Source organism: Nyctereutes procyonoides, unplaced genomic scaffold (genome assembly GCF_905146905.1).
Source record: "Nyctereutes procyonoides isolate TBG_1078 unplaced genomic scaffold, NYPRO_anot_genome, whole genome shotgun sequence".
Lineage (NCBI taxonomy): Eukaryota > Metazoa > Chordata > Mammalia > Carnivora > Canidae > Nyctereutes > Nyctereutes procyonoides.
This window is the reverse complement of record NW_026575135.1, coordinates 61,083,593-61,106,961: the sequence shown is the minus strand read 5'-3', so window position 1 is coordinate 61,106,961 and position 23,369 is coordinate 61,083,593. Positions and strand designations below refer to the sequence as shown.

General features: G+C 43.8%; 1 protein-coding gene across 6 annotated transcripts in view; it reads right to left on the bottom strand.

The window, feature by feature from the left end:
- The window catches only part of CEP120 (centrosomal protein 120), a 168,237-nt gene extending 151,956 nt beyond the window's left edge, over positions 1-16,281 (bottom strand). For 2 of the 6 annotated variants that reach the window (XM_055302046.1, XM_055302047.1), the window contains exon 1: positions 15,886-16,274. Coding sequence is in view for 2 of the 6 variants with exons in the window: in XM_055302048.1 (XP_055158023.1) it covers positions 14,261-14,327 (67 nt within the window). In the remaining 4 variants the exon portion in view is untranslated. Of the gene's footprint in view, positions 1-14,260; positions 14,868-15,885 lie in introns of all 6 variants that reach the window. The other 4 variants (XM_055302048.1, XM_055302045.1, XM_055302043.1 and 1 more) reach the window with 4 other exon arrangements.
- Positions 16,282-23,369: the final 7,088 nt, after the last annotated feature.

Here is a 23,369-nt window from a genome sequence, read left to right as displayed (position 1 = left end):
TTTTCAGCTTTCAGAATCAATCTTACCCAAAAAATGCAATATACATGTAATAGAAGATAATATAAATTTTTCCAACCACATGGGTGGCTCAGTCACTTCAGTCACTGACTCTTGATCTCAGCTCAAGTCTCTGGGGAGTCTTGAGTTCAAGCCCCATACTGGACTCCACGATGGGCATGGAACCTACTTAAAATAATTTGACGTGGAATCAAAGAGAATAGCGTGTGCATATAATTTGAAATTCAGAAATAACCACCTAAAGCATTGAAAACTAAAATAATTAAAAGTTGTTTAAAACATATTGAGATTCAGAGATAGTTTACAGAAGAGATTTGGGAGAGAGGAATCTAGAACCAGGCATGGGAAAATTTATCATCCATATACTTAAGTACATCTCTCAAAACATTCTAACCTGTTTTTCGGATTCCCAATATTCCTTCCTGAAAAATATAAAAATGGCCCATTCTTTAATACCAAATCTTCTTCTATCTATGATCCTAATTAAATGATCCAGTATGAAGGAATCTTCTTTTCTCCTTTTATGAACTAATGACGGACTTTTAACTCTTCATCAAGGGGAAAAAAATGGTTTTATCTACGGAAAAATTCAAATACTAGAGATATGAGGTAATATGATATAACTAATACACCTTTCTCTAATATTTTAACATTCTGGCATACACCCTTTAATTTAATAAAAATGTTAATTCTACCATGAATAAATAGGTAGCTGTCATCCTAAAATAATTAAAAATACTGTCAGAACTTGGTGAGAGTACTTCAAGTTATTGAAAAGGAAACTACTAAGTGCCTCTACAAATCATAGCTTTTGTTTTGGTTGAGTTTACTTTACTTTGAATAAAACTGGGCCCATTAATACTGGAAATAGTTGTGGAATTCTTTACCTGAAATCCATGCACCTTCTGAGTATTTTCTTAAGACACAAAACACAGATCTCAGCAGATTCTTAGATTAGAATACTGTTAAGAACCACTGAATAGTGTTCTATTCGCTCCCTAAATCATGGATACATCAGTAACAACAACCTATCCTAAAAACTAATATATGTACTTTATTTAAAAGCCAACCTTGTTATAGAAAAGTATGTAGGGCAGTTTACTATATACACACACTACTAATAATAATAACTTATTAATATTGTAACTGACAAGAAATTATCAATAACCAAGTTGACGTCTATAAAGATCTAGCATGAAAGATGCAACAAGTGATAGAAAAGATTAAACTACCACTTCTCCAGACTAAGGATTTCTTCCTGCCCAGATCAAAGAGAATCCTTCTCTAATGTAAGTGCTATAGCCTGAAGACAGAAAAACAAAATTGAAAGACACTTTACTTCCCAATATAAGCACCAGGGTTAAGGCTCCTCTTTTTGCTTTTTTTTTTTTTTTTTTTTAAGATTTATTTGAGGAGGGCCCAGAGGGAGAGGGAGACTCTTAATCAGATTCCAAACTGAGTGCGGAACCCAACTGAAATGGGGCTCAATCTCGCAGCCCTGTGATCATGACCTGAGCCAAAATCAAGAGTCAGAAGCTTAAGCAACTCAACACCCAAGCACCCAAGGCCTAGTTTTTCCAACAGATCTTACTCATCTGAGCAAGAAAGAGCTCCAAAACATAACGAACACTGCATTCCCTAAAAACTGAGGCTCTCCTGAATCACACTCTATCTGACAGGTCTCTACAACAATGAAAATATTATATTCAGAATTCATATTACTGTCATGTTATTTTGGTGTGCAACCAAATTGACAAGCTAGTTATTAAAAGTAATTCAATATAGCAAATTTAAATATCAGGAATTGCTTTTCTTTTTCTTTTTTTCTTCCCAGGAATTGCTTATTAGCAGAACTCTTCTACATTGCTGGTGGGAATGAAAAATGGCATACAGCTGCTTAGGAAAAGTTTGGCACTTTCTCATAAAATTAAACATTTACCGGGCAGCCCCAGTGGCTCAGCGGTTTAGTGCCGCCTTATGCCCAGGGTGTGATCCTGGAGACCCAGAATCGAGTACCACATCGGGCTCCCTGCATGGAGCCTGCTTCTCCCTCTGCCTGCGTCTGGGACTCTCTCTCTCTCTCTCTCTCTCTCTCTCTGGGTGTCTCTCATGAATAAATAAAGAAAATCTTTAAAAAAAAAAATCACTTAAACATTTACCATATGACCCAACAATTCCAATCCTAGGAACTTAGCAAGTGAAATGAAACCTTAAATTCACCAGAAAGAAAAAACAACTGCACACAAACGTTTGGGGTAGCTTTATTCCTGATTGCCAAAAACTGGAAACAAATGCTTCAAGTGGTGAATGGATAAACATGCTGAGGTACATCCAAATAATGGAACACCGCTCAGTATCGAAAAGAAACAACCAACACATCCTTCAGCAGGGATGAATCACAAACACCCTACACAACAGGGAAGAAGCTAGATTCAAAAAGGCGACATACCACGGGGTTCAATCTATATGCTATTCTGAAAAAGGAAAAATTACAGAAACTGAGAACAACAGATCAGGGATTGCTAGGGGCTGGGAGTGGAAGAAGGGGATGAGTACCAAGAGGCAGCAGGAGGCACATTGTTGGAGCTAATGGAATTGTTCCATGCACCGATAGTAAGGGGAGCAAATTTTAGTGTACGAAAATTTAAAAACAGGAAAAAGAAAAAAACTGCATCTAATACAAAAAAAAAAACTTACAACAAAATCATAATTGAAATGACAAAAAAATTGAATACTTCCTATAAATTTTCTGGCTAACCCACAAAAGCATTTAATTTCAACTTCTGCCATTTAAAAAAAGGAAAACCTTTCTATAAAGTATCTCTCTACTTTTAACCCTGAGTAACTAAGTCAGATGCTTGTGTTTACGACATTATTTAAATAAAGTAGGACCACTGGGACAGCCCCGGTGGCGCTGCGGTTTGGCGCTCCCTGCAGCCTGGGGTGTGATCCGGGGGACCTGGGATCGAGTCCCACATCGGGCTCCCTGCATGAAGCCTGCTTCTCCCTCTGCCTGTGTCTCTGCCTCTCTCTCTCTCTCTCTGTCTATGAATAAATAAATAAAATTTAAAAACTAAATAAATAAAGTAGGACCAATTTATTTGTTTGAGATATCTCATACAACTGTGATGATACACACTAATTTGGTTTGCAGTGAGCACAGCGCCTCAGGAGGCACTTAATCAAGGTTCTTCCATGTTAATTCTCCCTAATAAAAAAGATGAAATGATTAATCCATTCATCCAACACACAAGTAATCAGGAGAGGCCTATCATGTGCCAAACACAGGAAATGAAATGGCACACAAGACAATCACAATCTCTGACATCACACAGCTTAAGCAATAATATAAAATACGATATATACAAGAGAATTACAGTACTTTCAGAGCACACAGCAAGTGCACATACCCTAACTATGTAAGCTCTAAATCTACCATTAGTATCTACATTGTGAAAAGCCTACTATCTCGGTAAATCAAAAAATACACCCAAGGGTGCCTGGTGTCTCAATCGGTTAAGCGTCTGCCTTTGGCTCAGGTCATGATCCCAAGGCTCCTGGGATCCAGTCTCCCATCGAGCTCCCTGCTCTGAGAGGAGCCTGCTTCTCCCTCTCCCTCTGCCCGCTGCTCCCTTGCTTGTGCTCTTTCTGTCAAATAAATAAGTAAAATCTAAAAACACAACTGAAAAATATGCACCGCAGTGCTCACCACCTCATAACCCCTCAGTGTTTAGGGAGGAAAAGGAAACAAAGACCACGTACACAGAACACCACCAAGCAGTACGATCAATAATCACTCCTCTATAGTAAGGCCCTCTTCAGGGAAATAACAGAATATGCAGAGTAATCTGTCACCTTTTCCACCAGCAGGGCATTTTTTTCTGACTCAGAATACCAAATCATGAACTTCCCTTGTTTAGAAATAGTATTTTAAAGGTTTTTTTCTTTGGGGGGGGGTAATAAAAGGAGAGAAGAAAAACAACCAGAAAAGATGGGCGGGGGATGGGGGGAGTCAGTTAAGTATATAGATTTTTTGCAGTGAAGTCTTAAAAACAAATCAAGTTTAAGGAAACTAAAACAGAGACATACAACCACACCCTTGCTTCTTTCTGTTATGAAAAAGGAAGCCAAGATATGTAAAAAGAGGACTGCCTGCAGGTGCTTTGGGATGAAGTTCCCATGTGCAGAGGTAAAATTATATAACCCAAGGACTAAACAGAGTGTGTGATGAATACTCAGCTACACCAGTTACCCGAAACATTTTCCATCCCAAGCATCCTAATTACACAATGCTCCTGGGACCACACTGGGGCCCACAGGTCCAGGGTTAATAACGCCAGAAAAACTGAAAAGCTTTCAACAACTGTTAAACAAACACACATTAAAATAAAGTGCCTCTTGCTATGTATGTATTCACAAGAGAAAACAAGCTCAAGAAATTGACTAGCATCTTACTGAAACTCCATTTCAGAGGCGTAAGATGTGAGTAGTTTCTATGAAGACACAAGTAGAAGCACATCAATGCAGTTCCACAGGCCCTTTTCCAAAGTTCTTGCAGTCAAACATGTTTTGGAATCCTGAACTGTAGAGGATTTTTGACAGGTGATACAGTGTGTATGCAACACATATCGTATGCATAAAAAGGCTGGGATGAACACACAGAAGCCTGGAACAGTACATTATAACCAAACATTTACTATTTTCTGCAGTGAAACCTACAAATCCATGAAATACACAACAGTTCAGGACAAGTTTTATGAAAAAAAAAACAAAAACAAAAACAATCTGCGCCAAACATACAAGAAAATATTTTTGGTTTTCAGAGCATTCTGGAATCCTATCAGAATTGCTGATAAGGAATTACAGTCCTATAGAATAGTACCTAGTATTCAATGACTGTGTATGCAAAGTGTTACTGGAAGCCTCATTATCAAGGTTCTATCTTTTTCCTCCTCCTTAAAAAAAAAAAAAATCATTACCATGTGCTGATTTTCTTGGGGCATTTTCAGTGAACACAAAATAATTCTACAAGTCTTCTCCAAGTTCACACAGAACATGTCATCTACATTCTAAGCACTCTTAAATTTCTTTACCCCAAATTGTCCTGCCAGGGCAGATTATAAAAGTCTAATCCTTGAAATTTACAGAGGAAGTGCCAAACCCGATTTTGTCACCATGTAAACATTTTTTGAGTGGAATTTAACATACTGAACTCATTCTAAAACGGCTTGTACTCCTCATATACGAAGCGACACCAAATGTGACGCAAAAAGGGCCTTGGTTTGTCATAAATGACCAGCTGCAATAACCACAAAACCCTATTATCATAGTGCATTTATATGGATACAATTACTGACTACACACGATACATACAATGTACTATACGCACAATGACCATAAGTGAAGTAAACTATTCACTTGGGGGAAAACATATTCCTCATCAACAAAGGTATAAGAGAGTAAAGCAGTACAGTCACACTTACACGAAACTATGAAGTTTAGTATATGTTCTAGGAACCTTATGTTCTAGGAAAAATACAACTCAATGATATTATAAGTATGATAAGTACAATACATTTAAGACTAATAAATTGTTGAATAGCAACCATTCTTGCACTCTTACAGTTTATGTAACCTTAAAGATACAACTGTCTTTATCACTTAGGATTCTTAAGATTTTCAGAGGCATCTGAGATGATGCTTAATTTATTCTTGATAAATGTGCCTTTAACGAATATTCCAAACCTCAAAAATCCTCTCATTTTGGTGCTATATGTAGCAAAAACTGCTAATAAGCAATGAATACAGTGGCATTGACTAAGGATTCTGGGTACGAGACTATAAAGAGAAGTCACTTCATTAACCCGGTCTTCTTGCAAATGTTTCCTGCGCATTTCTTGTCTCACTTTTACACTCCTATCCCAATTAAAAAAGACAACTTGAAAGTTAAAAGCTAAGAGATGTGTAGAAAGAGAAGAAGCAATCATTTTCAACCCTGCAACACACTGGAATCAACAGTCGAAAACCCTAAATTATCTCAAGGCCCCAGCCTCATCCCCAGATTCATATATCAATTAGCAAGGGGTAGAGTCCCAGTACCCATCATGTTTGTTAAGGTCCCCAGAAAATGTTAATGTGAAGTCAGGGCTAAGAACCACTGGTACCTACTGCCTTCTCCACAAACACTTTTCTCTTATTTTTAGTCAGTGGTAGCACTTCCAGCCCTACAGCAAGTACTGTGAGGATTATCTTTAAAATTATCCCTTTCTGTCCTCATTTACTCTACCACAGAAAAAAATTTACTAATTTTGAATTGGAAGATTTTAAACAAGGGCATATAGTAAAAAAAACATTTTGACTTATCTCACATTCTCATTCCCAATTCTCACAATTTTATTTTTCGATCCGTCATCAAAAACAACTTCATCAGTGGTTGGTAACTAGAATGTGGATAAACAGCAGAACACACAACAAACATATATAATATACACTCAGTTGCCAACGTCTTTTCTCTTTTTAAGATTTTATTTTATTTATTCATGAGAGACAGAGACAGAGACAGAGAGAGGCAGAGGGACAAGCAGGCTCCTTGCAGGGAGCCCGACCTGGGACTCGATCCCGGGTCTCGATCCCAGGTCTCGATCCCAGGTCTCCAGGATCACACCCTGGGCTGAAGGCGGTGCTAAACCGCTGAGCCGCCCGGGCTGCCCTCAGTTACCAACTTTTAACACATCATCAGAAAGTACTCAAAGGGGCATCCCAGGTGGCTCTGCCATTTAGCGCCGCCTTCAGCCCAGGGTGTGATCCTGGAGACCCGGGATCGAGTCCCGCATCTGGCTCTTCTCCCTCTGCCTGTGTCTCTGCCTCTCTCTCTCTCTTTGTCTGTCATGAATAAATACATAGAATCTTAAAATAAATAAATTAAATAAATAAATAAATAAATAAAGGAATATGAGCTACAATATGTCTGGACATTCATATGACAGAAAAAAACTCAGTAAAAAATCTACCCTATTTTTAAATGAAAATTGACATTCTAAGGCCACATCTTTAAGATGTATACTTTTTTTTGACTCATCGTTTTGAGATCTCTAGAACAAAAGAATATAAAATAATGTCTTATAAAAATATGCATCTACAAATACCAATTTTTTAAATGTCACCAACAACTGACATCTACTAGTTTCACCTCCAAAACAATGTTGGGTTATGTCTGCAATTCAAATGAGGATTTTATTAAAAAGCCTTGTAGGGCAGCCCAGGTGGCTCAGCGGTTTAGCGCCGCCATTAGCACAGGGCATGATCCTGGAGACCTGGGATCGAGTCCCTCATCGGGCTCCCTGCATGGAGCCTGCTTCTCCCTCTGTCCCTGTCTCTGCCTCTCTCTCTTTCTGTCTCTCACGAATAAATAAATAAAATCTTTAAAAGAAAAAAAAAGCCTTGTAGCCATATATTTGCACATCATAAAACGAGAAATATCAGGAATTTTCTCTCTTCTCTACCTTTGACACTACCTACTATATTTGCCCGCCATTTCAAAGTATTCATTGCTAGAATATAAAATAAGTATTTCACAAAAACAGAAAATAAACATGACACAGACCGGCTGTAAGGGAAAAAAAAATTTTCGCTTCCTTTTTTACTAAAGGAAACTCTGACGACAACTTTGACTCTACTACAGCGTCCTCTAATACACTGCCAAGTATACCACCTGAAGTCAAACCCAAACAAGTTGTAAAAACAGGTAACACAATTAGTAACTACAAAACATTCAGCAGTCTACTACTTTTATACAGTACACATGTATCAAAAGGTATCATATGGCCAATTTTAACTTAAAATTTCAAGGTAAATAATTTTAATAAGTGCAATTCTAAAAGTAAACACAATTACAAAGTAGCACTGCATTCCAGGCATACTTTAAAGGTATGCCTTTAGAAACAAAAGAATTGTATGTTCAAATCGAAATTGGCAGAAAACACCCTCGCCTAGGGTCGTTTTTTTCCTCCTGCTTAAAAAAAAAAAAAAAAATACTATGTTTCCAGACAGTAAAAATAATAGAGAAGCATAAAAAGTGTAAAAACAAAAATCATCCCGAATCTTACCATTGATAAAAAACTATCATTAACAAAACATCCTTGCAGAAGACAGATGGATTTATTCTGTATACGTAGAACTACAACAATTACAATCGAAAGAATTAAAACAGCTAAAATCCTGTGTGTATTATACATATATATGAGATATGTGTGTACACACACACACAAACACACACACAACTTTACATATAGTACAGGCAGAGAAATCTTTAAGATAACAACTTCCTTGAACTGAAACATACATAAACTGATCCAAGCACTTACTCTGCTTTGGTATTTTCATTTCAGCAGGCCACGTTGGAGGTTACTTGTCTGTGTGTGTGTGTTGCGGTGCTTGAGGGAAGATTAAAAAATCTGCCCATTTGTTTGCTTAACTTAAAATAAAAAAAACTCTAGCTAAAATTTTCCAGAGCCTGGAAATATATATCTGTACTAATGACAGTTGGCTGACTATTTTATACAATTAGCCTATGATCCTAAGCAAAACTGCAAAGCAGACAAATCTCTTCATGGCCTCCCACCTCTTTGGGTCAGAAAGAGCATCAGACTAGCAATTAGAAGAGGAGAGTCTACCCACCAGGTGTGTGACATGAGCCTTTCACTCAACCTTCCCATGATTCATTTCATTTCAATTCCGAAATTCTATGATTCTCCCGTCTGCCCATTCCTCCGCCAATTTTTTTGCTTCTCTCAAAATAAGTAAAAACTCTCCTTTCCTCCTATCTCACTAGGATTCCATGGTTCAAAATGAACTCCCTCTGACCGACAAATTCCCATTTCCTAAACTCACTCACTGTCCTCTAAGTGTAAAGAAGAAAGTCTGATGACAGCAAAGGCGTAGGTAATTTTTGGAAAGGAGGGAGGGCAGCAGCTCAGAAAAAAATTACATCAAGTTCACAGGTACAAATTTTTAATTTACAGTTACAATACCTTTATGAGTTTCATGGGAAAAAAGATGGAATCTCACAACTTGGATAACTGATTTTATGACCCAAACTCAGTCAATATGAAAACTAACAGTGTTTCAGCTCCTGAAAGATTCATACCTGAGCATATTTAAGAGATAGCAATATAGAGACAGCTTTCTAATCTTTCATCTGCTACGTCTGTCCAAACCTTTAAAGTTCAAAGTGCATTTATATGCATTATTTATTTTCATTCTCAAAACAAGTAGATGTAGTGGTCACTATTGATTGCCTTTCTAATAACATCCATTTCCCCCAAATTCTTCCTTCCCACAATTTTTTAACATATCCTCCCCTCCACACTGTGACTCGGGAAAATGTGACTCCATCCCCAACTTCAGGGGACATATCCTGATTAACAGAAATCAACCATGATAACCCTATTCCCCTTGTCATGACTGGTTAGGAAATACACATGACCTAATTCTGGTCAATAAAACATGAAAGGAAAAGTATGCTGGTAAGCTTGTGCAAAACATTTCCTGGCCAATGCATGTCTAGATGTGACCTTGCTACCAGTCTGAGGATGAATCCAACACAAAGAAGAGAGCACAGCCAAAAAAAAAAAAAAAAAAAAAAAAATCACAGAAAGGCAGGGCAAAGCTCAGAAAACCTAGTCCTACATAAATATTTCACTGTTCCGTACCAGAAACTACTGCCATTTCAGGCATTAAAATACAGTGACATCAAATAAATAGTACACCCTACCTAGCTTTCCTTCGCCAACCTGGACCTCCTTTCCTATACCTAAAAGTCCTAAAAGTTTTCCTTTTCGCTCTAGCTGAGCTGGGCAAGACAAGAGGCAGCTCCCCTAAGCTGTTAGACCAGCATGCCTTGCACCAAGCCCAAATGCTCCTGGTACACATCAAGAGTATGGCATTTCCTCTTCCAAGGGACAATTTCCTCTACCAATGCACTCCAGCAGCCCCTACTCAGGTTGAGGAGATGCTGGCAGTCTAAGAAGGTTCCCCTCTATGTAAAAACTGAAAGGTAAAATACAAAATCATATCAGGGGCCACACAGGAAAATTTGTGAGAACCAGAGGTTACTCATCTGACAAGACAGTGGAACAATTCACCCTAAGGTAGCAATGAATACAGTCAGGAATACCAGAATTCATCTCCTTTTTTATAAGAAGACACTAGGAAATCAATCTCTAAGACAGAATATAAAAGAGATGGTATTTTAGAAACAGATACTCTCTTTTAATATATAGTTAACCAAGAGTTCCCAAGGCGGTTTCAAAGGGGAATGAATCATTGGGGCACCAGGGTGGCTCAGTCAGGTAAGCCTCTGGCTCTGGGATTCAGCTCAGGTCAAGATCTCAGCGTCCTGAGATCCAGCCCCACATCCGGCTCTGCACTCAGCATTGAGTCCACTTGAGATTCTCTTTCCCCCTCTCCCTCCACCTCTCCCCCTGCTCCCTCATTCTCCCTCTCTTTCAAATAAATTTTAAAACTCTTAAAAGAAGAAAACTCAAAAAGAACATATAACAAATCTACATGTCTTAAACATCTTATTGCAACTTAAACAATAAAAATTGTACAATCCCAAAACAATCTTTTAATGCAAGACCAAGTCCTTTTATTAACGAATGGGTCTACAGATCACAAATCTGTCCTTCTTGCAAAAACCACACCTACCGTACATCGCCTATGACTTTTCATGTCAGTTGAACGGGGAAAGACATCCGTAAAACTGAAAAGCATCTTACTGCAGAATGTTTTTTGATATTTAGGATTCAATGAGGGTTCCCCTCATTATTTCAAATTATCTCACCCACACTTATTTTAACTATAATTTACTGGATGGACTCACCTGTTTTCAAAAGAGCCTGAGGTTCTTAGACAAATAACTTTTTGCATCCGTAGTGCACTGAACGTTTCGTCGAACTGTGTAACTGCAACACCCAAGTACAAGTGCCACCAACAACTTGTTGGGGGCAAACACAAATAACTTTTGTAAGCATAATATAACAAAAGGGAATAAAAATTCAAACACAAACTAGAGAGTGGTCTACTGCAATTTAATATAGCATGCGCATAAACCAGTAAATGAAGGAAGAGTATCAATCTTTTCAGTGGGTTGAACAGGTGAGTTAAACAGAATCTCCTAAGATACTCTGTTCTCAAGAGTCACTCTTTATTCTACCCACCGATCAACCCTCCAACAACTCACAGGTGTCCTAGGAAAAAGAGCATCATAAGATTTTTACTAAATTGCAGTGAAAGCTATAAAATACGTGGATGTAGATTTAGGCAGATGCGGATATAACTCAACTATAGACTTGCGTCAAATTAAATTATAACTGTAGGATCTATTATTAGTCAAGAAAATGTCCAAAGGGGCTGTCTTCTCTACCAAATCCATAAACACTTCAAGATCACTAAGAATCCTTTCTCATTACAAAGATGATGGGCAGGGAGCAGCAGGGCAGAGTATAATGTAACCAAGCACCTACGATAGTTTAAGAACAAATCGCTATTCACCTCGATAACAGTAGGAAAACCTACAATTTAGGATACACTTATGATTTCTAAATCCCAGCTTTAAGAAGGCAGCGAGGAAAAAAAAAAAAGTGTCTATTGGCAGCCTCTAATGTGTCTGTAGACCTTATCTGTCTTCATACCTCTCCCAATTCGTATTTTCTGAGTAATGCAGTACCTCTCCAAAGTCACTTCACATCCATGGATAATACACACTTGGTTTCTACACAAACGTGAAACCCAAACACGGTTCTGACCTGTTGATCAACACGAAAGGATACGCTGAGGTGTCTTTAGTCACTTAGAACCTTACTGTCGTTCCTATGGGATCTCTACAATTAAAGAGCTACAGACATCCACCAAATGGTCATTTCCAAAAAAGTTCCATCTTGAAGAACCAACACCCAAACACATACTAACAACACGAATCAGTATCACAAAGTGCCAACCTCGGGAAAACGTGAAAGAGGAAGAGAACGGAAGATCAGAAAAAAATAAGGAAAAAAAAAAAAAGATAACTTCAGAGTCTTAAACTCTGAAGTCGGGGGCAAAAAAAAAAATAACGATTTAAAAATATACCCCGCTACGGGACGCCTGGGTGGCTCAGTACTTGAATGTCTGCCTTTCCCTCAAGGCCTGATCCCAAGGCCTTGGGATCAAGTCCCGCACTGGGCTCCCCACACAGAGCCAGCTTCTCCTTGTGCCTATGATTCGGCCTCTCTCTCTGTTCTCTCATGAATAAATAAAACCTCTTAAAAAACAACAAGAAAGTAGGCACTTAAAAAATTTTAACAGGTATTAGTGCTGTCATTGAGGGGGTTCACCGTAATACAAAATCAGTTACAGAAATCCTTTTTGAACACCTACAGGGGAATAGTTGGCAAAATCCATCATGCAATCTTCCTTGTAATGTGAGTCCACACGGACATGACCACTGTTACCGTGAGGGCGGTACTTCTCGGAGTATTCTTTGGTAGCGATAAAGTTTAGGATTAAATGATTTTAGGGTCATTTAACATCTAAGATAACTAAAGACCTTCCACATATTATCCAGAACTGTGGACATCTCCCATTTTATGATCCCACTGTTATGGTCAATTCTCCCCTCCCTGTAGGTAGATGCCTTACATTTCACTTTATCCGTAGTGAATCTCACATTAATAGTAATTCTCCAATGACCCGTGTCTTGTTTAGTTTTGTTGTTTAGTATTTCAGCAATCCCTCTATTTAGTTTGAAGTATCCTTTGCCGGGATCCCTGGGTGGCTCAGCGGCTTAGATCCTGGAGACCAGGGATCCAGTCCCACATCGGGATCCCGGCATGGAGCCTGCTTCTCCCTCCGCCTGTGTCTCCGCCTCTCTCTCTCTCTGTGTGTCGCTCATGAATAAAGTTTAAAAATACATCCTTTGGGGAAACCCTCTGACACTTGAACCACCACTTGTTCCCTTCGGAGAAACTCTGAATCAATCAACTACACCAGAAAACTACCCTACTGCCGGTATGGAGGGGATTACAGAGAAATAGAGAGCTTCTCTTCTCTTCTGGAGGATCATCTTTACAGGCCGGATTCATTTCATATACAACCAATGACCAGATTTCCGGACACACACACCCATATTCAAATTCAAGTACAGAAACAGGACAAAGCCAGGTATGGATTGTTGCTGATTAGGAACTTCTCCACATTCCTCCATTAGCACAAATGGTAACAGGTTGATTATTCGGTTATACTTTGTTTCCTTGAACCTACTATCCTTACTTGCCTTACCTACTTCCTAGAAGCATAACATCTGGACATTTGGAACTTTATACCTCAAACTGACTCATTTTTAAATGCAAGGCATTCTGGACGTCCATGGCCTGATCTCCACCTATTTTCTCAGCTTCCTCTCTCACAAAGACCTCCTGGCACAGCCTCACATCCAGCTAACACGCCCCGGTAAGACCCAACCAACGTGCCTGTGCTGCAGCTGTTTTCTTTGCCTAGAACACTAACTCCCCACACACGTACGTACATACACACACACACACACACACACACACACACACACACGCCAAATCCCATTAGGCACACTATAATATTTGAATGCCCAAATGGAGTGTTGCCAACTCCAAAGTAATTCAGAATTCCCCAGTCAAAAAAGATCTGTCTCTCTCTCTCTCTCTCTCTCTCTCTCTCTCTCCCTCCTCACACACACACACACACACGCATACAAACACGCATACATACACACACACCGGGCTTCCATGCACCTGTAGTAAATCCCACAGGTGTCTTGAGTTACAACTATCTCAGTGCGTGTCTGCTTCTCCATTTAAGGTGACGGCTGGGTCTGATTCATCTTCGTTTTAACCGCTCTTCCGTCCTCACAACAGAGTAAACATCCCTTGCACATGCTAAAGCTACTACACTACACCTAGACTAGAATTCCTGTCTTTTTAGTTGAAGGAATCAATGAATACCGTCGTGGAGATTTTGTTAACAGCCAACGCTTTGGGAAGTTAACAATGAAAATATCAATAATGACATAATGTACTGATTCTTGAGCTGATGAGCGGCGGGAGACGTCACTGAGCACACTATAAAGCAGCACTGAAGACTATCATTTTCTAAGTCCCGCCCACAGAGCCTCAGACCTATCAACATTAAAATGAACCTTTCTGTCCCCCATCCCAATAAGAACTAGGAATACCTGATGCATATCCAGAAATGCAAGCTCCCCTGGAAGCCGTGGTGTCTGCACATTCCAGAGCAGCCATGCCAAAGCCACACAGTTTGTCTGATGGTAGGCTTCTTTCAGTGCCTATCAATACGGTTCCCACCTGATGGGCAACTAGGAAGGCTAATATAGACAAAATGTACTTTAGCTGAGCTCAAACCACAGCTGAAGCAAAGTCTGGACGTAGTCATGAGACGACGCTACCCAGAACTCTCCACCCCACCCCCAAGGAAGGTAAGAACAATGTCCCGAACTACGTCCGATTTTCGGTGGAAAATGTTCTCTAAAACCGGCCTTACATCTTTCGAACCCTAAACTCATAACCAAGCAATAACCTGTGCTTGTTTTTCTTCCACTTTTCCCTGCAGGGAAAGCATGTATTCCCCAAAATATGGATGCACGGACTGAAAAACTAAAGACTTCTAATTTCGAAAAACGTTCCAAGTTCGATGTACTTCAACATCTTTCACTGTCAGCAAATGTCATTTCACTAGGAACTGCTCAAGGAACAAGCATCCACTTCTTTTCTCGACCTCTTCGAAATCCGTAGGTTCTTAATCTTCCAACTAAAGGCGACGCGCTAAAACAAAAGGTTAAAAGGGGGTCACCGGCAGGCTGGCCAGCCTCCACACTCGTTACCACCGAGTCACACCTAATCCGCACGGCGCAGCCACAGTAGCCACCTCCCACGCGCACTCCCTGTCTCGGTCTGTCTCTCCCCCGCCCCGGAGGCCTGGAATGATCCCACTACAGGCCCGCCTGCCCACGCCCCAGAGCGCACGCACACATCTCCATCACCGCCCCCCGGAAAGAGAGGCAGCAGCCGAGCTCCAGGAGTACCGACGCCTCGGCGTGTCACTTCCCCTGCATGTGCCACGAACAACGCGCCGGCCCCCTCCCAGCAGGCAGCGGAGGCTGCCTGACCCCCGGCTCGCGCCGCGCTCAAGTTCTGCGCTAAGGCCCCGGCCCGGCCCTGCCCTGCCCTGCCCTGCCCCGCCCAATAGGGGAACCCCTGCCCCCCACCCCACACACCCCCCACACACCCCACACACCCCCCACACACACCCCAGCGGGAAGCTGGACCCCCGGGCGCGCCGGCCCCGACCCCTCCTCCGCGCCGCCCTCCGGCCCCAACCCCCCCTCCCTCCCGGGGCTAATGGTCTGGACGCGGTCGCGACAGCACCCCGCCCTCAGCACCCCTCCCCGCCGCAGCCGCCGCCGCCTCCCCCCGGCTCGCCCGCCGCCCCGCCGCCGCCGCCCGCCGCCCCGCCGCCCGCTCGCGCAGCGCCGCTCCGCAACTTCGGCGCCCGCCCGGCCCGCCGCCCGCGGCCCCCTCCCCGGCCCTCCGCGCCCCCGCGCCCCCCGCGGCCGCTGCCCCTCCCGCCCCGGCCGGGCCCGGCGCTCGCTCGCTCGCTCGCCCGCCCGCCCCGCTCCGCCCCGCCCCGCCCCTCCCCTCCCCGCCGCGGCCCCCCTGCGGCGCCGCCCCCGCCGCCCCCGGCCCGCCCCGGCCCGCCCCGGCCCGCGACCCCGGCCCACCCAGCCCCGCCCGGGAAGGACCGAGCCGCCGGCCGCGCGCCGCCGCGGGAGGGGGGCTTTACCTCGGAGGCGCGGCCGCGAGCTGCGGGGTCGGTCCCGGGCGCGGGCGGCGCCCCTGCTCCGTCCGTCAGCGGCGGCGGCGGCGGCGGCGGCACATCACAGCCGCCGGCGACCGGAGGAGGAAAGCGAGCCACGCAGGGAGGGAGCGGGCGGGCGAGCGAGGCAGGGGGGAAGCAGCGAGCGAGGGAGGGAACGCAGCTCGGCGCCGACGCGCTCCCCGCACGCCTGCCGGGGCCTCCTACCGCCGCCTCTGGCCGGAGAGTCGCCGCCCGGGTCGCTGCGGCCGCCACCGATGCGGCCGGGAATGAATGCACAGCGGCGCCTCGCTTATCCGGAGGTCAAACATCCTTCTGCCTCGGGCATCCGGATCGGCGCCGGACCCGGAAGTGAACACATGGAAAAAAAATGAAAAAGGAAAGCGTCTCCCGAGCGGCCGCGGCCCCCAGGCCCCCGCGGCCGCGAAGAGAGCCGAGCGGAGCCGAAGATGACAGCGCCCGGCGCGGATTGGCCGGCTCGCCGACCGGAAGGGGCGCGGCACGCTCATTGGCCGGCGAGGCTAGAAAAGCCAGGCCACGCCCCCTCCCGCCTCCGCGCGAGCGCTGCGGGAGGGCGAGCGCGGGGTGGCGGTGGCCGCGGGGGTGCTTCTCTGCGCGAGGCGAGGCCGGGCCGGGCCGGGCCGGGCCGGGCCGGGACCGGGTCGGCCGGGTCTCGGGGGACGACCGGAAGCAAGCGCTCCCGTGCCGAGGGAGGGCGACTGACCACTCCGCGGCCTGGGTGAGCGAAGAGCCCCAGGGCGCCCTTGTGCCAAGTCTGGGTCCCAGGCTTGGCCCGGCACAGCCCTCCAGGTGCAGAATTTTAGGGCCCCCCGGACGCACGCGCACACGCTCCCTTTTTTGTGTGACCCCAGTGCTGCAGCAGGGATGCAGCCGCTTGCAGCTGCGGCTTGGGGCTGCCTGCCCTTCGCATCCCATGGATTGTCTACGGAGAACCCCGTTTGTGGGTTCAGGTAATGCCCAGAACTGTATGACCTGATACTTACTGTCTCGGTGTTTCCAGTGAACCTGCCGAAGTTTCCAGAGGCCAAGCATCGCTCAGCTGCTCAAGCTGTAGGACCCAGAGCAGAACCGGTGCTTTCTGACACCACCTGCCATGCCAGTCCCGTCTGCCCACACGGCGAAGGCAGAAGAGTCCCCACTCTCTCGGGGCAGTTGCTTCAGTGGGATGAACATCTGTCACCTTGGAAAACCGCTGTAGGAATCCATCCACCACGAAGCTGTTTGTAGGGCACTCTGCAAATACGGCTTCTTAACTGTTCGTTATTACCCAGTGTTACTTTTGTCTAAAGTTCTTTGAAAAGGCAAACATGAAGGTGTGCATGAAGAAAAATCACAGCCTGGCCCCGATTAAATATTCATTTATCAAACATCTTTCTGTTACGATACGCTTTATCCAGGAACGTGAGTCTCTCCGTCTGTTTTTTTTTTGTTTTGTTTTGTTTTGTTTTCGCCCACTCTCAGGAACAACGCAAAAGTCTCCAGTGAACCAAATGCCCTTGAAAGTAATGGAGGAAGTATCTTTTTTCTCCCTCCCTCCCTACTGGACTGATGATAAGGTTGATGTGTAAACCTCAGAGGTGTACTTACATGCAAAGACGCTGGTTTTGTTTCTCTATTACGGTAGGGTTTTTTTACATTTTTTTCTTTCAACCTCTCTTTTCACACTCTCTCCTGAACTGGAGCTGAAGAAGTGACGGCAGATAATAAGAGTACTGTCTCTGTGATTGCCGCACCACCATCATTTCTTAGAGACTCCGAAGCAACGAAGGTTTTGGCGTGCTCGGACGAGAGAATAATTTGCCTAATCAAAGTACATATCCGAAAGTTTCTGATCTCTCGCAGGGTCCGATACCAGACGGGAAACGAAGCTAATCGATCTCCACACGTGAAAGAAACGTCTGACATACAAGGAACTCTGAATATTGTCTTCCACAAACAACAAGCCATTTTATATTCTCCGCCTCAAAAAACACAGTTTAGATGAAGAACGCCTCCTACCCACCCTTCAAACTTCCCATCGATGTTTAAGAGATGTAACATATATAGATATATGATCAAAGCACAGGTTTAGATATGAATAGGAATAAGGGTTTACAGTGTTGAACACTTACATAACGACTCATGTTAAAATTAGGCCTAGAGATTGCTATAGATTTAAACGGGCAAGTAACCCAGGTAGGAAGCCAATGAGATGTTCATATCATTCGATTGTAAGAAAAATTTGGCAATATGAAAAAAGATCACACTAATGAAGAAAAAAACCACAGGCGTCTCAACCAAACTCGTCCTTTTGCATCCTAATGTCTCAACACAAGCAGGAAAATCACACTTCTTCATCTGCTATGTTATACACCAAGTACAGTTAATTTTTAGGTTTCCCATCACTGCCACATTTCAGATGTTTATATTTGATTAATATTTTTCATGTTTCCAAAGCAGTGTGACATTTCCCCCCCACACCAGAACTTTATTCTGTTCGGTACATATCTCTGTTGCTACAAGTAAATATTTGTTCCACCATTTAGGCTTGCAGCAACTGTAATGATGCCTTTAAGAAAAAGAATGTATATTTCTATGAAAAAAAAAGGATCATATATTTCCATTAAAATGAGAGGGCAAGTTATTTCAAAATGACGGCAGTCTGAGGCTAACGTACATTTCATAGAAAAAAAAAAACAAACCAGGATTTATCCAGTGGGAGTTTGAGGACAGAAGAAAAGGAAAATAAAATTTCTGGGGACCTTTAATTTCACATCTGAGATAGAGTAAATATCCCAGTGTCACCCTTACATGTGTTAATTCTTCTCTTTCTCTTCCTCTCACTCTGCGTGTTCACCTTGCTTCCCTAGCCCCACTTACACCCATGCGTGCGCATGCCAACACACACACACAACCCATGGAGAAAGTGTAGAATTGAGGCCTTCAATTAGAGTTTTAAGCAGGAAAAGTATTCCCTTTCCTTCTTTCCCCACTTGAAGTCTTACTGCTTATAAAAAAAAAGAAAAAGGGAAAAACAGCGAGCTTTTCTCTCCACAAAATACACCTACATTCTCTCAAGCAAAGTACTCCATTTTGTTGGGGCGCCTGGGTGGCTCAGTCAGTTCAGCATCCGGCTCTTGATTTCAGCCCTGCTCAGGACCTCAGGGTCCTTAGATCAAACCCTGCTTGGGGAGTCTACTTGAGATTCTCTCTCCCACATCTGTGCACTCTTTCTCTCTCACTCTCTCTATCTGAAATTAAAAACAAAACAAAACAAAAAAAACCTTTTTTTTTTTTAAAAAAAAAGGAAGCACTTTGTCAAAAGAAATTTGAAAGTTCCAAGTTCCTAGCGTACCCTTAGAGATTATGGGAGCACTATCCCGTAGATTTGTGCTACACTCATTTACTCCCGACATACATCATTCATACTATTAAAGTAAGCCAATCTTCTTTTGTACAAAGTGATCAAGAAATAATCCCCAAATGCAAACAGGCATGGAAGATGGACCTAGGCCTCTACTTTGGTGCCATGTGTCAACTACGTGGCCAATCTGTCTAAGTTAATACAAGCAGGTATTTCCCATCTAACAAGATAACAACCAACACTTGTACAAATTCCAGTTTTATTATTCCATCTGAGTCTGACAGTCCTGTGAAGTAATGCAGCAGCTGCTGTTAGTTTTTCCTGCTAGGAATACGGAATGATGGGCTCAAGGAGGTTAATTAACTGGCTCAAGATGATGTGACCATTAATAACCCGTTAGATATAAAATGCAAACTTATGAGATTAAGATGTTTACAAAAGCTTTTCAAAATAAGAACAGGAAACGTGCATTCTCTTCTTCCAAATATTTTATTGAGCTGTAACGGTAAACCTAGCTTGGTGATTTACCTGTTGACAGGGGGTAGAGCCTGAGGCAATGGCACACCATTTGTTTCTTTTTCCAGGTTATCCTTAAGGTGAACTACCTGGAAGAAAGATAGAGTGAAGAAAAAGGAAACGCGCCAGGAGAAATAGGAAGGATACCAAATGAGACACTGTAACAGTAGCCAGAGCCTGGGAACACAGCAACGTCTTTTTACTCAGATAACCTGAACTTCCCCAGTCAAGCCTGGAGTCAAGGGGAGGGAGAAGAAGGATGCCACGAGAAAAAGACAACCGCCAGGTACAAGAATCACAAAACTTCTCTAAAAGGCGTTGCTGTCTTTTATAACAATAATCTTAAGAAATGTTTGGGGCGCCTGGGTGGCTCAGGGAGCTAAGCGTCTGCCCTTGGCTCACGTCGTGATCTCAAGGTCCTGGGATCCTACCCCGACCGGGGTTCCCTGCTCAGTGGGGAGTCGAGTCTGCTTCTCCCCCGCCCCCAGCTCACGCACACTGGCTCCCTCTCTCTCAACGAAATAAATAAAATCTTTTTAAAAAAAATCGTCAGTGAAGTGTAATAACAATAACATTGTTAGGACTCCCTTGTTTCACCTCCGGCTGACAAAACAAAATACCATAGGCTGGGTGGCTTACCAAACAGAACTGTATTTTCTCATGGTTCTGAAGGCCAGAAGTCTGACAGTAGGGGCTAACATGGTCACGTTCTGTGGAGAGCTCCCTTCAGAGCTTGCAGATGGCTGGCCGCCTTCTCACTGTGTCTTCGTAGGACTTTCCTCAATGCAGAGGATCTCGTTCTCTAGCTCTTCTTAAAAGGGCGCTCGTCCCATCATAAGGATCCTCCCGTCGTGACTTCATCTAAACCTAGATGTTAAAAAAATTTTTTTTAATTAATAAAATAAAAATAAAAACAAAAACAAAAATAAAATAAACCTAGATGTTTCCAAAAAAACCTCTTCTTCAAATACCATGGTTCCAGGGGTTAGGGCGTCAACATATGAATTGGGTTGGTGGAAGGGGGCACACAGTTCAGTCTATACCGCTCCTCAAAGGAATACTTCCTCTGTAGAGTATGCCATCTGTCAGTAAAAGAGAAGTTAAAGACACGATATTTCTTATAGAAGACAACTTGTGGACAAATTATTTTATTTATTTTTTTAAGCTTTTATTTATTTATTCATGAGAGACACAGAGAGGGAGACAGAGAGAGGCAGAGACACAGGCAGAGGGAGAAGCAAGCTCCATGCACGGAGCCTGATGTGGGACTCGATCCCAGGACTCGATCCCGGGACTCCAGCATCAGGCCCTGGGCTGAAGGCGGCGCTAAACCGCTGAGCCACCGGGACTGCCCTGGACAAATAATTTTAAGACTTCATATGGGAGGGATCCCTGGGTGGCGCAGCGGTTTGGCGCCTGCCTTTGGCCCAGGGTGCGGTCCTGGAGACCCAGGATCGAGTCCCACGTCGGGCTCCCGGTGCATGGAGCCTGCTTCTCCCTCTGCCTGTGTCTCTGCCTCTCTCTCTCTCTCTCTCTCTCTCTCTCTCTCTCTCTGTGTGTGTGTGTGTGTGACTATCATAAATAAATAAAAATAAAAATAAAAGACTTCATAAGGGAAAAGATTATATTCTTAAGAGAAAGAACTTCAAAAAAGAAACCTGCCTGTAGAGGCAAGCTGTAAACACCATGGAAAGTGTCAAAGAGTCTTGCCAAACAGAATGGTGAAATCTCTAGCTAGGCAATTTTATTTCTGGTTTTTTCCATTAGGAAGCCTGAATTTTGGCAGCCTTTAAGGAAATTTGGCTATCTGAAGATTGTTTTGTGATAAATGGAAGAGTTAGCTAAAACTGTGATGTTTATTTCTCCCACCAGCCCCCCTACCAGCAACCCCACCCCGCCCTTTTCTTTTTTGGTACTGATTTTAAGCACAGCTTGAATTCTGGGTATCATGTGAAGCTAAGGTTTACAGATGGTTGTAATGACTGGCCCCTGCTCCATTTTCCATCCCTTGGTATTCTTTAGCTCCGCAGAGTTATCGTTTCTCCGTAACTACCTCAGGAGCCCATCCCAGTGCATGAGCCAAATCGGACCAAGACTGAGCGTCTCATCAGCCCTCATCCATGGGAATCCTGCAATCCTCTGGCTGAAGATGCAGAGCGCCACTCTGTACAAGAGTGTATAGACTTCCAAGTGTGCCACCTCCCCGTCTTTTGGCCCCCTGTAATGAATGTTGTCCCGGTCTATAGCACCAAACTCCTCCTCGGATGTCCTTTTCTGATTGATTGAAACCATAGGCTTTCCCAGAACCCCATCCAATGTGGAAAATTGTTCTGACTACACCAGTTCTGACTACACCCCAGGTCCCTGGCCCGGGACCTGCGACGATGAATTACCCTCACACTAATGAACTGCTCCAGGGTCCACACACTGACTAGGCTTACTGGATAACTGTATCCCTCCTCTGGACAAGACCACATTGGTACCAAAACTTAGTCTAAGTCGTGTCTGACCTTCACATGCCCTTTGCACAGGGAACAGAGGGGTAGCTTGTGGGGGTCAGCATCTGTGTCTAATTATGTTTCTTACTCTCTGTCATGTTTGCTCTTAAATTCATCCCTCTCTTCACCAGGCAGTACTGCGAAATTCCTGACACGTCTTCATCCTCCCACCTGTTCCTATTACCCTATTGCTGTCGTCTCCAACCGAACAAGATCCCTGGGTCAACAGAACTCAAAACTCCCGTGGGAGGATACATCACTTAGAGCCTCGCTTCCTGTCCTTCTCGTCCTCCTTCTCCTATGAGTAGGATTATATGGTTTTTCTGTTTCCTCCTATCTTCCTGCCATACGCCATCTGAACCATCTAAACCTCAATGGGCTCATCTGTAAAATGAGTCAGTATTTCCTACATCACAGTGGTACCAGGAAGATTAAAGGCTATGATACATCAGTAATGCACTTAGCACAGTGTCTGGCACAGAGGAAGCAGTAGATAAATACATGTGTGTTGTTACCCACCGCGTGACCCTGAGAAACCTGCATTCTCTAATCCAACGTGAGCGGTAATACACAGCAGAAGATGTCAGCTCGCGGGCTGTTCCCTAGCTTTATCATTTTCTTAAGATCTTCTTTATTTACTTGAGACAGGGAGAGGAGCAGAGGGAGAGAGACAGAGGGAGAGAATCCCAAGAAAGCCCCCCTCCCCACCTGCTGAGCAGGGAGCCCGACCTGAGGATTGACCCCGCGACTCTGAGACCATGACCTGAGCTGAAATCAAGAGTCGGGGAGGGCTTACCTGACTGAGCCACCCAGGTGCCCATGTTCCCTGGCTTTGAAAGTCTAAGGTATATGGAATGAGATTAGTGTCTGGAGGCAATACATGATTTAAATTTGCCTCAGGCCCCCATGTCTCTTGATTCTCCCGTGTCTGGTTGGACATGTATGGTAGAGTGGCTGTCCAGCACCTGTTTACCCCCCGCCCCACAGTTACTTTTGATGAATTTTCTCCCTCTCCCTGTCACCCCTGCCCCGGGGCTCTGCCTTCCTGTGAGTTGAGTCTTAGTTGAGAGGGG